Here is a 14,451-nt window from a genome sequence, read left to right as displayed (position 1 = left end):
TCGGCCGCGGCGGGGCGGAAGTGACGGAGGCGGCGGCAGAGGCGGGGGGCGGGAGGGGGTTTTGGGGAAGGGGAGGGAGGGGGAGGGGAGGCGGGACCCGCCATCTTTGTGCGGGGCGGGGCGGGGGCGGGGCGGGGGCGGGGCCTTTACCCCTCCGCGGCCGTGTCCCCCCACCCGCCGCCGCACATCCATCCCACAGCCAAAAGGCCAAATCAGGCAGCAGAGCAGCGAGCCCGGCCGTTTGTTGTCTTTTCAAGTTTGTTTATTTCCGTAATCTCCGCGCGCAGCAGGGGGCTCGACCCCACGACCCCGAGATCGCGTCGCACTTCCTCCGACCGAGCCAGCCCGGCGCCCCTAACGGAGGGCCGGCGCGTCGAGTCGCTGGGAAGGGGCCCCGCAGCGCGGCCCCGGGAGGGGCGTGAGAGCGAGCATCCCCCTCCCGCTCACCCGGCTCCCCGCGGCCCACCGCACCCCTTTCCGCGACGCACGGCTGGAGCGTCTGGGCACTGGGCCGTGCCTCAGTTTCCCCCTTTGCGCTGCCGGCCGCCAGGCAGGCCCGGCTCGCCCCCTCGCCATCCAGAGAGCCGCCCCGCGAGGGCAGGGCGGCCGCACCGAGGTCCGGGGCTGCGAGCCCTGCAGGGGGACCGGGCTCCGCAGCGAGGGCCCCTCGCCGCGGCCGCCCCCGGCCCCCCGCGCCGCTCCGGGGCGCGCCCTCTGGTGGCTGCTTTGAGGCGCTACGTCCGCAGCCGCCGTGGGGTCCAAAGACCAGCCGCGGGAGGAGGCGAGCAGGGCCGCGGGAGCCGCGGGAGCCGCGGGAGCCGCGGGGGCGGGGGCAGAGGCAGCGGGGAGGGGGGAGGAGCGGAGGAGGCGCGGAGGGGCGAGGCGCGGAGGGGCAGGCCCCGGATCGCCCCGCGCAGGCATCCTCTCCGGCTTAGGAGGAAAGGGTGCCTCGATCGCGGACCGCGAAGCCGGCGCATTCGTCAGAGAAAGAATGTGTCGTCCCCGGCGCCGGACCTCTGGCCCTCCGCGGCGTCCACGAGGGCGGCGAGGGCTGTCCTGTGGGGATCATAGCTGCGGCGGCCGCGCTGGGGCAGACGGTTCCGAGCCGGAGGCTTTCCGTCGGGCGAGCTCTAGATCCTGAGCTGCCTCTGACTCCTCGGGGTGGTGGAGGGCCACCAGGCCCTGGTACGTGGCTGTGCCAAGCGTAGCCCCCACCAGAGGGGCCACCACAGGCACCCACCACCAGCCATTCCCGGCACTACAAGAGAGGGCCAGAGGGAGGACCTCAGGGCTGACTCCCCTCGCCTCCCCGCGGAGGACCGGCCGTCGCAGGGGCGCCCTGAAAGCAGGTCGTGGGGAGACGGACGCCCGAAGAGTGTGGCTCCGCAATGAGCACAGCGCTTGGAGGGGAGCCCCTAGGAGAGCCTCGGTCCAGCCTCTTGCCTTTCCAGCCTCTTGCCTTAGGGGATTATCTGTTGCCGGGGAGGTCACTAATGCCCAGGAGGTGATGACACACCCAAGAGCACCATCCCTACAGTTTGTGGGGGGAAGGGTGGGGGGAGAGGGGAAGGCTAAGAGAGAGAGGGAGAGCTAGGGTGTGTCCCTAGAGGCCCAGAGAACTACGCAAAGGGGGAGCGGGGGACCCAGACTCTGAGGGAGGAGAGTGGAGGGACTGCCCCAGGGGAGGGGGCCGTAGTCTCCCACCTGAAGACTTCAGGGCCCCAGCCAGCCACATAGGTGAAAAGCCGTGGGCCCAGGTCGCGGGCAGGGTTGAGTGGGAACCCACAGTTGACACCCAGGGATAGCCCGATGGCTAGGATCAGCAGCCCCACAGCCACAGGCTCCAGACCCGCAGGCACTCCCTTGTTCCGTGTGTCCGTGATGGCCAAGATCCCCACAATAAGGATTCCTGTGCCCAGAACCTTGGAGGTGACAGGAGCAGAGGGGCCCCCATAAGCTGCCAGACAATCCCTCTGCCCTTTCTCACCCACGGATCCTAGGCCACCAACCCTTGTCATCTGACTTTGTCCAACATGGGCAACGGGGGTTGAGGTGGCTCAGAGGGAAACCCAACCCCACAGCCCAGGGAGTTTCAGGGGAGGAGGGCAAAGAGCCGGGCTTTCCCGCGTCTCTCCCTCACACTGACCTGATCCAGGAAGCCATTGTTCAGGGACAGATAAGGGGCAGGGTAGGTGGCAAAGATGGAGGCCGTCTCCTTGGGGCCAGTCACTGTCAGGTTCCCACCTGTATAATTCTGGAGGGCATCTGCGGGGGAGGGGGACACGCCAGATTCCCATCTTTGTTCCTGCAGAGCCGTTGCAGGGCACTCCTAGCTACACACCGACGTGCCCGACCACTTTACCATAGTAGACGGCGTAGGTGGCTCCGGAGGCGCAGAAAGCCGACAGAAGCTGCACCAGGCAGTAGATGGGGAGCTTGGCCCAGGGCAGACGTCCCAGGAGGCACATGGCCAGGGAGAAGGCCGGATTCAGGTGGGCCCCTGCAAGGATCCAGAAAAGGAAACCAGCATCCATGAAGTGTCCCACCAGGCACTCGCCAGGTGACGCTGCTGCTCCTCACAGCTTTTTGATTTGCTTTTACTTATCTTTGCCCCCAATGTGGGGCTCGAACTCGCAGCCCTGAGATCAAGAGCGGCACACTCTTCCGACTGAGCCAGCCGGCACCGCCGCTGCTCGCAACTCTGAAGGCAGATGTTACTGTTCCCGTCGTGTGTGGGGAAGCTGAGGCTCAGGGAGGTCATGCAACTTGTCCGGGCCACAGAGGAAAGCCCAGGGTCTGCCTGCTCTTTCTACAACACTGTTCGTGCTCCAGGCTCCGGCCGGGCACACTGGCATAGCACGTGTCTAGAGGAGGAGCAGGTGAGGTGCCGCGCAAAGATGACCCCGGGGGCTTCAGGAGGGGGACCCAAGAAGATGGCACCCACCCCGAAGCCTCGCCACAGTTTGCTGTGTAGGTGAGTGGAGGAGAGACACACAAGGGGAAGGGGCTGGACCAGGCCAAAGCCCTGGCCCCGTCCGGGGCACTGGCCAAGCTCGAGGAGACAATGTCCGTGAATCACCAAAGGATCTGCCTTGTCACCATCACCACAGAGCCACACTCCCGTGCACGGTCCACGTCCCCGATGACCAGACCCCGCCCTCCTCACCTGAAACGTTACCGCTCACGTAGATGGCTACAGTCACGGCCAGGGAGCCGGCCAGAAACATGGTGAAGAAGTTGCCTTTGCTTTCTCCGCTGGTGACGGCCTGGGCCACAGCCCCCTGGGTGAGGAGCTGGTGGGGCGAGGGCAGATGAGGAACGGGAGCCGGGACTAAGAGGACCGGCCGCGGGGACAGAGGCTGGGAAGGCAGGCGCCAGCCGAGAGAGCTGAGCGAACGGACTCGGGAGGGGGAGACGCAGACAGAGGGCAACAAAGGGGAGACGCGGAGGACGACTGAGGACAGGGAAGGAGGATGAGAGGTGGACAGGGCCGGGGATAAGTCAGGGAGCAGGACAGGAATGGCAGGGACACGGACGGGGAGAGAAACGACGGGTGGCTGGAAGGAGCGAGACACCCGCGAGAAGAGACAGACCCGGGAGGAGCGGAGAGCTTTTGCCCCCCGCCCGCCAGCCCGCTCCCCGCCCCGGCTCACCATGAGCACAAACACACCCAGAAACTCCGCCAGGCACTGCCGGCCCAGCTGGCTGCGGAGCCGGAGCCGGCCTTTGACTCGGGCCAGGGGCCAGCCGTAGGCCATGGTGCAGGCGGCCCGCGTCCGCCGCCGCCCTCCGTCCGCACAGGCGCTCAGCCACTGGCAGGGGAAGCGATAAGGAAATGACTTTGAAACCGACTGGCTCAGCTCCCGCACAGCAGTATCTGTACACGTGTACAGGCTGCGGAGGTAGAGATCATGGGAGAAGGTCTAAGGGCAGGCCCCGTGCGTGCCCAGAGCTTGGAGTTTGCCCAGGCTCTGTCCCCTTTGTCACCCCCATTCCTCCCAGGACTAGCCTCCTCCTATGCTGCCGGGTCGGAGGGCGCGGCCCGCGACCCGGCCACTAGCGCCTCGAGAGGCGGCACTGGCGTTCCCACTCTGCTCGCGAGGGGCTCGAGGGGCTCGGGACTCCCCAAGGCCACACGGCCATCTGAGGGCTCAGTCTTTCTCCCCGTCTGCTGCGGCTGCACGATGCCTCTCCCCTGCGGAATGTGAAGCACCTCCCCCGCCTGATGTGGGAAACGGAGGCAGAAGAAAATCATTAAAATTCCTTACCTACTGACAAGCCCTTGAAGCAGACAGAGTGGCTCTCCCCTGGGGACTCAACTGCCCTCACCTTGAGGTTCTGCTAAGGACAATCCTAGCCTGACTGACCCCCTACTCCAACAGGTCCAACCAGGATCCTGTAAGTCTACTTTAATAATTCCTTTTGGAAACTTTATCTCTAAACCTCCAAGATAGTGTCAACAATCATTCCCAAGCATATGACCCACTGATACACATCTAAAGGGTCTCACGAGAAGATGTTTATTACTGGTAACAACAGCCAGCCCCTCAAGGTCCCGGAGACCTCGCTTCCAAAATTCCTTGGAGACTCACATCATCCACAATCCCCTTTGTCCTCGCCCACCGCCGAGCCCACCCCCACTCTGCCTTTAAAAACTCTGACTGTAATCTGGTTCGGGGCCCAAGTCCCTGCTCCGCTGTGTCGGGTATACTTGGGCCCGAGCTTAAGTTAAATAAACCCTCAGGAGACTGCATCGGTGTCGGCTCCTTGGTGGTCTCTCGGACGCGAAAACTCGGGTACAACACCACACAGTTGGACACTTAAAATAAAACCCACTCGTTGCACGTTTGCCCTGCCCTCACGCAGAGTGTCCCCTCGGTGAGAAAGCGCTCAAGCTTTGTGTCCCCTGCCTCGGCTGCGGACAGAGCTGACGGAGCGCTTCCCACCGCGCTGAGCCTCACCTCCCCTGCTCCGGATGCCTGCCGCCTCGACTCCACTTTGGGGCCGATGCACCCATCGCCAGGCTGGGGCTCTCAGATGCTGAGAGCACACGACTCCTGCCTGCACGGGAATACCTCTCACGGCCGGGACGGCCTCACCCAAGGGGACATGCCCCCTTACACGGCCCGTGTCAATGACTGGTCGGTGCAGGGATGCAAAGACCGGGCCTCTTTGCCTTGAAGTAGAGCAACCGCAAGGGCCACTCCAGCTTCCAAGTCCCCGTAGGATCAGCTGAGGCTTGTTTTGTAACGTCCTGTGTCAATCTCCCTTTTTGCCTAATCCTGCTTTCCTCACCTTCTTACATGTGTGTCCCCTGAGAACATTAGCACCCCCAGTAAACTTTGCTCATGTCTCTTCTCATCTTAGTCTGTTCCCAGGGAACCCAAGACAGTGGTTCCGCGAACTCTAGAATGGAATTTGGGTGATCATTTACGGGCTGGTTGACGAGAACCCTGTCATGGTAGTAGGTAGAAGATGGACAGCCTGTAGCTTGAAGCAACGCAATGGTTAAAATCGCCAGCAGTCGTCCGTTGGAAGCCGTCCCTGGTTGAAGGTCAGGCAGCTATGTAGGACCTCCAGCACGGGAGAGGCTGACGGGAAGCGGTCCTGGGTTCCGCAGAACGGATCGCTAAGCCACGGCACACTGCGAAAGCCGATGGGCTCCCTGACGGCGTTTAAGCACAGCCTAGCCTCTTGCGTCCCGTCCCGTGGGCACCAGCTCCAGCGTGAATGGGAGGAGTAGCTGAGCTTTACAGAAGGTGGAATTCTCAGCCCCAGTGCGTTTCCTATGTCAAGGTTAGGGTCCTAAAAGAAAAAGGGTAGGACTCTGACACTTGAGATAGGGACATCTGGGTAGATGCAAATGAGAAGCTTGAATCCCCAGATTCCTCTGAGCCCTCTCTCAAATCATCTGGATTTTCCTTTTTCTCTAGTGTTCTGAAGTAGAGGTTTTGTTTGTTTGTTTGTTTCATCCTTGCTGTTTAGCATGTGGTGGGTCTTTCAGATTAGAAGTAAATATTCCTCACTTCTGGGATATTTTCTTGGTTCATTTCCTTGATGGTTTATACAATTCCAGTTTTCCTATCTTTTTCCTTTTTTATTCTTTTTTCTTTAAAAAATTCTTTTTTAAGTGGGAGTATCGCTGGTAAGTAATGTTAGTTTTGGGGTACTTTTTTCCTGTTTTCTGTCTCTGTTACTTGGTCTTTCCAGAGACTTCGACTTTGTCATCAAAATCTTTGGATAGTTTTTCACTTCTGCCGTCACATTTAACCCCTCGAAGTTCGTTCTTATTTAACTTATTCCTCCTTTGCAGGACTATCTTCTGGCTTTCCGGACATATCATATTTCTAAGGACAGTAAATGTCCTTCCTAATTGTTCATCTTTCTGCAGGCCTGTTTCTCCCAAGTTGCTTCTCTTGTCTGTCTGCCCCTTCAGGCTCTGGGCCATCCACACGTGTCCGGCGATCTCCAGCTACACGTTTATGGTGATACGCTGAAAAGCTGATTCGGAAAATCGATCACGAGGGTGCCTGGGTGGCTCAGTTGGTTGAGTATCCAATTCTTGGCTTTGGCTCAGGTTATGATCTCAGCGTCACGAGATCGAGTCCTGCAGCAGGCTCCACACTCAGCGGGCAGTCCGCTTGAGATTCTCTCCCTCCCTCTGCCCCCTCCCCTGCTCACATGTGTGCTCTCTCTCAAATAAGTAAATAAATAAATATTAAAAATCAATTGTATTTTTTTAACTTAAGATTTTATTTATTTCTTTGACAGAGACACAAGAAGAGAAGGAACACAAGGAGAGGGAGAAGCAGGCTTCCTGTCAAGCAGGGAGCTCGATGCGGGACTTGATCCCAGGACCCTGAGACCATGACCTGAGCTGAAGGCGGACACTTAACCACTGAGCCACCCAGGCGCCCCAGCTGCATTCTTACATACTAGAAGTTGGGGAAAAATGGGAGGACATGTTCTACTAAATACAGCCACGCGATTTTAAAATGTGAGTAGGCACAGAGGTAGACAAATAGATTAACAGAAAAGACAGAAAGACCTGGCAAAGGGATCCATGTGTATTTGTGTGTGTGTGTATAAAATATATTCATAGTGTTTGTACATACATATTTATACACGCGTGTGTATTTTCCCAAATAGAAAAAAAAGAAGTTGATCCCCTGGTTCATATCAAATAGAAGAGAAAATCCTGGTGGATTTAAAAACCTAAATGTAAATGCAGAACTAATAAAACCTTAGAGAGAATAAATAAAGGAGAGCATTTTTTTCACCTTGGGTTGGGGAAATTCCTGAAAGATATAGAGAGCACTAACCATAGAGAATATAAACTTAGCTACAATAAATCAATTTCTGTTCATGAAAAGATATAATAAAGAAAATGAAAATACAAAATTTTATTGCTGTACCTTTTTTTCTTTGTTCTCATGATTGGCTTCCTTAGAAAAATCCCTCATCATTTGAGTCATTTCAAGAAAACAGAGGTAAATGAATGTGTAAGATCTGCCATTCTCAGCCACAGGGCTACGGTTTGTTGTTGTTTTTCTTAAAGATTTATTTATTTGAGAGAGAGAGAGAGGATGTGCACGTGAGCACGAGCGGGATGGAGTCGGGGGCGGGGGGAGGCACAACCCCCCGCTGAGCAGGGAGAGGGATGTGGGGCTGGACCCCAGGACCCTGGGATCATGACCTAAGCTGAAGGCAGATGTTTAACGGACTGGGCCTCCCAGGTGCCCAAAAGGTTTCCTAATGAGAAGAAAATCTAGCAACTTTTGTGCTAGTTACATTTTCTCCAACATACATTAAAAAAAAAAAAAAATTTGCCAATGTAGTTCCTTGAATTCTCTCATGAACTGTCCGATCACAGTGATCCCACACCTAGGGAAGCAAGTGTCCCTACATTTCCATACACACTCCCTCTTTTCAGAATCCAATGCGTCCCGGTGTAGAAATTTTCCTGGAATTGTCTCCCTTTGTAAGCATAATCATTTTCTACTGGTACCTGACCCTATTTATCAAATCGGTTTTGGAAGTGGAACAAAAAATTAAGAAATAAGAACACTGTGGGCCAAAATGATCTGGGAAGCCCTGGATGGTCCCAGGAAGTGGAACAGCCTAGACAAAACTAAGATCAAGGAATTAGCATAAATAAAGGTTTTATTGGTCAGTTTGGGTGAGTCACATACTGACATACCCCCAACTCACTGTTCTACACACCCCAGGCCCCGAGGCGGCAGGAGGGAAAGGTAAGCCCACTGACGGGCACCAAGGGTGGGAAGACTCGGAAGGCCTCTGAGGGTTAACAAGGCTACCGGGGCCGGAACCAGCGTCCTAGGAACAAATCCAGGATGGAGGAGGCATCATCCAGGGCTGCAGGATTTGGTGATTCTGGATCTAAGGAAGAAAGTGATACACAGAGACACACTAAATGAAAGAGAAAGGGCAAAGCGCAAGGAGAGTAGCAATATTAAAGGCCAGAAAAGTATGGGTTCCCCCTTCCCAAGGAAGTAACAGACGGATCCCTCTGATTCACGCACTCTACTTACCACCTCTAGGACGGCCATCTCCTTCCTGATGGGTTACCGTGGTCTCTGTCCGGCCCTCACTGTCCACCACAGTCCGGCGCTCCTCTACTGTCTACAAGGAGAAGCCCGAACCGTGTCTCTAACGTCAATAAAGATGAGTTCACTGGTTTCTTTACCTAGACTGCTCTCTCCAGGGCATCCTCTGGCCACAGTTCTTTCTACCCCTCTCTTCCAACTCACCCCATCTGGCTTAGTGATCTTGGTCACAGAGACGCTCTTGAAATAGGATTTGGGCTGGGGCTGGAGAACTGGGCCGAGGCCCTCCTGGGAAACCTGGGAATCAAGATCTAGAAGGGCAGAGAGAGGAAACACGAAATCAAGAGTCCGAGGAAAAGAGGGGGCCAAGGATGACAAGAAACTTCAGGGAGGAGAGCTGAGGGCACTTTAGACGGCCTCTCCCTCCAGACTCACCATTGTCTTCTCTGGCTCTAGAACGGGGGGTCATAGGCCACATATCATCAAACTGTAGAAAAAAGCAAAGTAGGTGAAATGATACCTTTCACTCTGAAACTTGAGGGGTCACAGGACACAAAGTACCCCTAAGATCCAAAACCACCTTTCCCTGGGAAAGATAATTGCACTCAAGATAGCTTTATTTACTCACCCCTTTCTCCTTCTTATCTGTTTTATCTATCCTTCTACCAAAAGGCTCTCCTGAACTGACACTTACTTTTTTTCTTAGGTTGTTTTTTTTTTATTTTGAGATAGAAAAGGAAAAAAAGGGAGCACGAGAAAGGAGAAGAGCAGAGGGAGGAGAAACAGACTCCCGGTTGAGCAGAGCCCGCCACGAGGCTCGATCCCAGGACCCAGAGATCATAACCTGAGCCAAAACCAGACCCTTAACCGACTGAGCCACCTAGGCGCCCTGATTTTTTTTTTTTTTTTTTTTTTTAAGAGAAAGCAGAACTCCCATCCCTGTGTCCACTCCCACCTAAATCCTACAAGGACCTTAACACAGAAAACAGACATGAACGCTAAGCGGGGAGCCCAGGATCCCAACCAAGTCTGTCAGGCCCCGACAAGCCTCCAGTGTGTGCTCTATAAGCTGCCCCCCCACCCCCCCCCCGCCTCACTCTGGGCCCAGAAGCACTCACCACACCGAAAGGTCTCTGGGAGCCCCAGTCTGGTGCTGGTTTGGGGGATTCGCTTCTTGCGTCACTCTCCAAGACCCCCCCAAAGATCCTGGGCTGCTGACTATCTGGATACTTAAGCATGGAGTCCCGGAGTGTCTGCCCCTCCCGTCGTCTCTCACCAGGTGTCTCTGACTCAGGGCCTGGAAGTTCTGCAGAAAGAGGGCAGATGGCTGCTGCGGCTGGAGAGGACCTGGGCTCTTCACAACCTTGAGATCACCAGTCTTCTCACACTGCTCACCCCCAACTCCTTTCCTCGGGCTCCTGATCTCACCCACCAACCCACGAGAAACCACAGGTCGTCCGGGGACGGCCACACACCCGGAAGGCGGGAAGGCAAGGTCCAGGTCCCCATCTCGCTGAAGATGTTATTGAAATCCCGAACCAGGTCGTCAAAGCCGAAGTTATCATGGAAACGCATCCCTCCTCCTGGGCTGAAGCTGAAGCCAAAGGCAAACTCCTCGGGGGGCTGGGGGCCCTCAGCCCTGGAGCTCCCACGGCCCCACGAGGCTCCTTCCTCCTCGTCCTCGTCGTCCTCTTCTTCATCTCGAGTCATCCCTCCAAAAAAGGGGTCTCTGCGGCTGGGGGTGAAGGCAGATTTGAGCACCAGGACTTCAGCACCGCCGGAAGCACACCCTCGGCTCTCGGCGGGCGGGGGCCGAGGGCGGGCGGGGGTGCGCGGAGCCGAGGCGCGGGGGAGAGGCGGGCCGTGGGGTCTGCGCTGGGGTCGCGCCGCCGTCCAAGGCAGGCCTCGCCTCGCGGGCCCCCGCGCGCCCGGCGGCCCTCTCCCCTCACCGCCCCGCGCCCAGCCCCGCCGTCGTCGCCGGGGCCCCTGCCGCATCACCCCAGGCTGGAGAAAGGCTTAAACTGCTGTTAGTCCTCCTCTCAGCGGCCGCCCAGGTTACTGCCGCGGGGTGAGCGCTCAGGGTGCTGACGTCCGTCCTGGCCGCAGCAGGCGAGGGGGTGACGAAGACGGCGCTTTCCCAAGAACCGGGTGTCAGGGGTCGCGCTCCCCTCAGAGGGCCCCACCCTCGCCCGACCCCGACCCACTCTAACCTCCGAGGTCCAGAAAGGCCGAAAAAGCCCCGAAAGAGATCAAAGAGGCTCATCCCCGTTTTGGGACTCGAACCTGCGGACCCCGGCGAAGCCCATGCGTCCCCGGCGGCAGCCTGCGCTCCGCGGCCGGAAACGCAGCGAAGCGTCGGGCCGCCTGCCGGAAAGCAGGCCTGCGACCCGCACTGTCGTAAAACGGCCGTCCGCACGGCGCGGGTGGCGGGGGTGCGGGGCGGAGCGATCGCCGGGTCCCGAGCCGCGGGCCTCCGGGGAGGGGGTGGGCGGGCGCCGCGGACCTGCCGCCGCCCGGGACGGCCCCGCCTCCGGAGCCGACCCCTCCCCGCCGGCCGCGCGGGACCGGCCGCCGCCGCCAGGGGTCAGCCTTCGCCCCGCGACCGGCCGCGGCGGGTGCCCGGAGCCGCGCGCGCGCCCTCCCCGCCCCGCAGCCGAGGGCCGCGTCGTACCCCGCGCGCAGTCCGCACCGCTCCGGCGGGCTCTGCAGCTCGCGGGGCGGACGCCTGGTGCCGGAGCCGGGGGACCGGGCCCGCCTCGCGGGGGCAGGAGGCGTGCGGAGCTGTGAGTATCCCCCGGCCCGTCCCCGACCTCCCCGGCCCCCCGCCGCCGCCGCCGCCGGGGTGCAGACCCCTCCTCTTCTGGCGGAGCGCCGGGGCTCGCGCGTGTCCGGCGGCTGCGGGTCACCCTCCCTCCTGTCCCGCGCCTTTGCCTGCGCCCGTCTCCACCGCCCGCCGACGCCGCCGGCTCCTGCGTCGTCTTCTCCCTCCGCCCGGCATCTGGCGTCCACGCCCTCCGCGCACGGCCCGAAACCTGCCGCGGGGGGAGGGGGCAGCTTCCGGAGGAAGCGGATTGGGCCGCGGCGCCTCGCAGGTGGGAAGCCCTCGGGGCAGGAGGAAGGGGACTTCCCGGGGGCAAGATCCTGGCGGCCCAGGAAGGCCAAAGAGCCCTTTTCATTCCCGCGCCTCGGGAGCCCCGCGGGGGACCGGCTGGCCGACGAGACCGTCCTAGACGGATCAAGAATGGGCAGAGGCTGAAGGTAGAGGTTTTCTTTTTATATATACAAGACACATTAATCCATTAAATTTGAGGACACAGTACAAAAAAAAAACACTTCAACTAATTCATCTGACAATGCTGTTCATATTCATGACGCCATTTTTTGTTGTTGTTTTGTTTCCTAATAATAAAGGAGGAGACTCAGGGCTGTTGGGCTGATATATATTTGGGGGTCCCCCCTCCCCACCTCACCCATACACCACCAGGGTGAACAGGAGGAGGAGAAGGAAGGCAGGGCCCACAGCAAAGTTTCATAATCTTGAATGCAAGGGGGTAGGAGGAGAGGAAAGGGGAAAAAAAAAAGAAAATACAAATCCTATAATACATACAACAGAGTGGGGATGGTATGGGAACGGGACAGACATGAAGCTGAGGCATGGGGTGGGCCGCTGGGGGTAGGGGGCAGCGGACCCCCCCCCCATTCCTTTCTTTGATGCTGTTTCCGTAGTTGCCAGGCTGAGAAGCCCTCTCAGAAGATGGGACCGGGAGAAGGGGTCAGGGCCTCAGTTCGCCCCCCAGCTGTAGCTGTTGTAGGCAGACTTGTTGGTCTGGGGCTTCTGCGGGATGGAGCTGGTCTGGCTACGTTGCCCGCTGCCCGTCTGCAGGGAATGGGACGATGAGGAGGAAAAAGGTGTGTAGTTAGTGGGACAAATCTATGACATCTTCAGGTGGAGATCTGGAAACTGTCTTGCTCTCCCATTCCCCCTGCTCAGAAACTACTCTGAAGTTGACTTCCCAACCCCAGACAACCTGGTGTGTACAGCTGCTAGAGCACCTGTGACAGGTCAAACAGCATTTTCAACCTTTCAACAGGGCAGCAGTGTAAAGACGGCAGGATACCTTCTGAAGGCACGACAGTGAATGAGTCCTACCCACTTTCAAACCCACCCTCTCCCCCACCCCCACCTACACTGCTCTGAGAAAAGGCTACTCTCTCTAAAGAGAATTACGGCCTCTTGGAGAGCAGTGATCATACGGTGATTTTACTGATCCCAAGAATACCCGAATTTGGGAAACTGTCTTTGAGACCCAGCCCCCCAGCCACCTACGCTGGAGGAGAGGTCACCTGTACTATCGCCACAGCTCCCCACCCCTACCACACAGCAGCGCTGAGAGCCCACTGCAGACAAGGTAGGAGACCCAAGTCTGAGGCCCCAGGCTCCAGATGCTGCCTCAAGAATCCTTTCCATTCCGGTAACCAAGTGTTTCCAGAGTCAGGGAAGGGCAGAAAGAAAAAAGAGGGCACTGGGGAGGGGAGGACAAGAGAGGGACGGGAGGCCAGAGAGCTCAGCAAGGTGTCTGTGTTCGTGTGTCCTGATCTGTGACCGTGCAGCCTTTTCAAGTTCCCTGAGGCTGTGGAGGTGAAATGGGGGCTGGAAAGGAGTGGGTTCAAGCACATCATCATTCAGTTTCATTACCTGCTCCTCCTGCTGGCGCTGGCAACAGAGAACCATCTGCAAATATGGTAGCTGAGGCAGAACCAGGATATATGGAAAATAAAGGGACAAACTTTGACAATAGAACTCCACCATTAGAAGGGAAAGCTACAATGTCAGGGAAGGGGGGAGGCTGGGAGAGGTCAGAGGGTAGGTGTGACCCAGGTCTGATGGGATGAGGGCAGCTGCGCTACAGGAGGTAGAGGAGAAAGGTACCAAAGGAACAGGGCAAAGGAGGTTTGAGCCTGACCCCTTCTCTGACCTCTCCTCAGCCGGCGGCTGGTGTTCTGTGCGCTTGTGTCTGTGTGTGCTGTGTGCCCATGGCTGGCGCTGGGAGGGGTGGGTGAAGGTGGTGCTGAGGAAGGGTAAGAAGAGGAAAGGGGGGGCAGTTTTAAGGGACAGGAAGGAAGAGGAAGGGAAAGGAGAGCGGGGGCTGTTACCTGGCCGTCCTGCTGCAGGTGATGGTGGAGGATCTGGGAGTGCGGCTGCTGATGGGGGGTCAGGATGTGCATAAAGGGGGCAGGCGGGTAGGCAGCAGCTGTGGCCGGATTGATGGGCCCCCCACTTCCTAGGGCTGAAGGCAAGTTGAAGGAGGCGGCAGGAGTACCGGAATGAAAACCTTGTTTCTCAAAGGACTGCTATGCAGGGGGACGGAGAGATAGTAAAAGGGGTCAGCAAACGGATCCCTGGAGTTTCTGAGCCCAAGCCCCCCACCACCAAGAGCCGTACGCATCTGCAGAGGAGCCCTGCACCTGGTGCCCCGTGCTCGGGTCTGTCTCCGCTCAGAGAAGGACTCGCTGTCTCTGACCCCTGCTTCTCACACACAACACAGGGTGCTCCTGACTTCCAGCCGCCAGGACCGCAGGAGAAGATGGCTGTGAGTGTGCCCTGTGACTCTACTGTCACCCCACCCTGCAGCCGGGCCCATCCGCGGCAAGGGTCTTGGCTAGGATGTGCTCCAGCACACCTCCTCTAACATTCTGTGCTTCAAACAATACTTCCTGCTCCTTGTTTGTACAGAGAACGGAGCGAACCAGTCTCCCTTCATTCCACATTGTTCCCTTGGAAAGCTGCAAGAATACTGGCAGTGGGTAAACAAAGTCAGGACAGCAGCGCAGTTGAGTCCCACAACACACCACCGCGATCTGCCACGCCTCATCGTCCTGTCAC

General features: G+C 58.0%; 3 protein-coding genes across 11 annotated transcripts in view; all 3 read right to left on the bottom strand.

The window, feature by feature from the left end:
• Nucleotides 1–236: 236 nt before the first annotated feature.
• Nucleotides 237–3,851, bottom strand: AQP10 (aquaporin 10). 2 transcript variants are annotated; one of them, XM_080825059.1, is made up of 6 exons: nucleotides 3,654–3,847; nucleotides 3,167–3,293; nucleotides 2,363–2,500; nucleotides 2,147–2,265; nucleotides 1,705–1,922; nucleotides 237–1,258 (listed from the first exon to the last, which is right to left on the bottom strand). In XM_080825059.1, exons 1-6 carry the CDS (start codon nucleotides 3,756–3,758, stop codon nucleotides 1,066–1,068), a joined length of 900 nt encoding a protein of 299 aa, XP_080681185.1. In that variant the 5' UTR covers nucleotides 3,759–3,847; the 3' UTR covers nucleotides 237–1,065. The 2 variants fall into 2 exon arrangements, with proteins under 2 accessions (XP_080681185.1, XP_080681186.1); XM_080825060.1 differs by lacking the exon at nucleotides 1,705–1,922 and having other exon boundaries at nucleotides 260–1,258; nucleotides 3,654–3,851.
• A 3,703-nt stretch (nucleotides 3,852–7,554) lies between these two features.
• Nucleotides 7,555–11,232, bottom strand: HAX1 (HCLS1 associated protein X-1). Of its 3 annotated transcripts, none has more exons than XM_080824683.1 (7): nucleotides 10,851–11,232; nucleotides 10,043–10,302; nucleotides 9,686–9,873; nucleotides 9,003–9,054; nucleotides 8,772–8,878; nucleotides 8,553–8,643; nucleotides 7,555–8,400 (listed from the first exon to the last, which is right to left on the bottom strand). In XM_080824683.1, exons 1-7 carry the CDS (start codon nucleotides 10,871–10,873, stop codon nucleotides 8,315–8,317), a joined length of 807 nt encoding a protein of 268 aa, XP_080680809.1. In that variant the 5' UTR covers nucleotides 10,874–11,232; the 3' UTR covers nucleotides 7,555–8,314. The 3 variants fall into 3 exon arrangements, with proteins under 3 accessions (XP_080680809.1, XP_080680808.1, XP_080680807.1); XM_080824682.1 differs by having other exon boundaries at nucleotides 10,778–11,099; XM_080824681.1 differs by lacking the exon at nucleotides 10,851–11,232 and having other exon boundaries at nucleotides 10,043–10,700.
• Nucleotides 11,233–11,909: 677 nt separating this feature from the next.
• The window catches only part of UBAP2L (ubiquitin associated protein 2 like), a 41,582-nt gene continuing 39,040 nt past the window's right edge, over nucleotides 11,910–14,451 (bottom strand). For 2 of the 6 annotated variants that reach the window (XM_080824673.1, XM_080824674.1), the window contains exons 26-28: nucleotides 13,722–13,919; nucleotides 13,264–13,314; nucleotides 11,910–12,444 (exon numbers count right to left, since the gene is read on the bottom strand). In XM_080824673.1, coding sequence (XP_080680799.1) covers nucleotides 12,349–12,444; nucleotides 13,264–13,314; nucleotides 13,722–13,919 — 345 coding nt within the window. In that variant the 3' untranslated portion in view covers nucleotides 11,910–12,348. The remainder of the gene's footprint in view (nucleotides 12,445–13,263; nucleotides 13,315–13,721; nucleotides 13,920–14,451) is intronic. The other 4 variants (XM_080824676.1, XM_080824677.1, XM_080824675.1 and 1 more) reach the window with 3 other exon arrangements.

Source organism: Martes martes, assembly GCF_963455335.1.
Source record: "Martes martes genome assembly, chromosome: 15".
Taxonomy (NCBI): domain Eukaryota; kingdom Metazoa; phylum Chordata; class Mammalia; order Carnivora; family Mustelidae; genus Martes; species Martes martes.
This window is presented reverse-complemented; position numbering and strand designations above follow the sequence as displayed.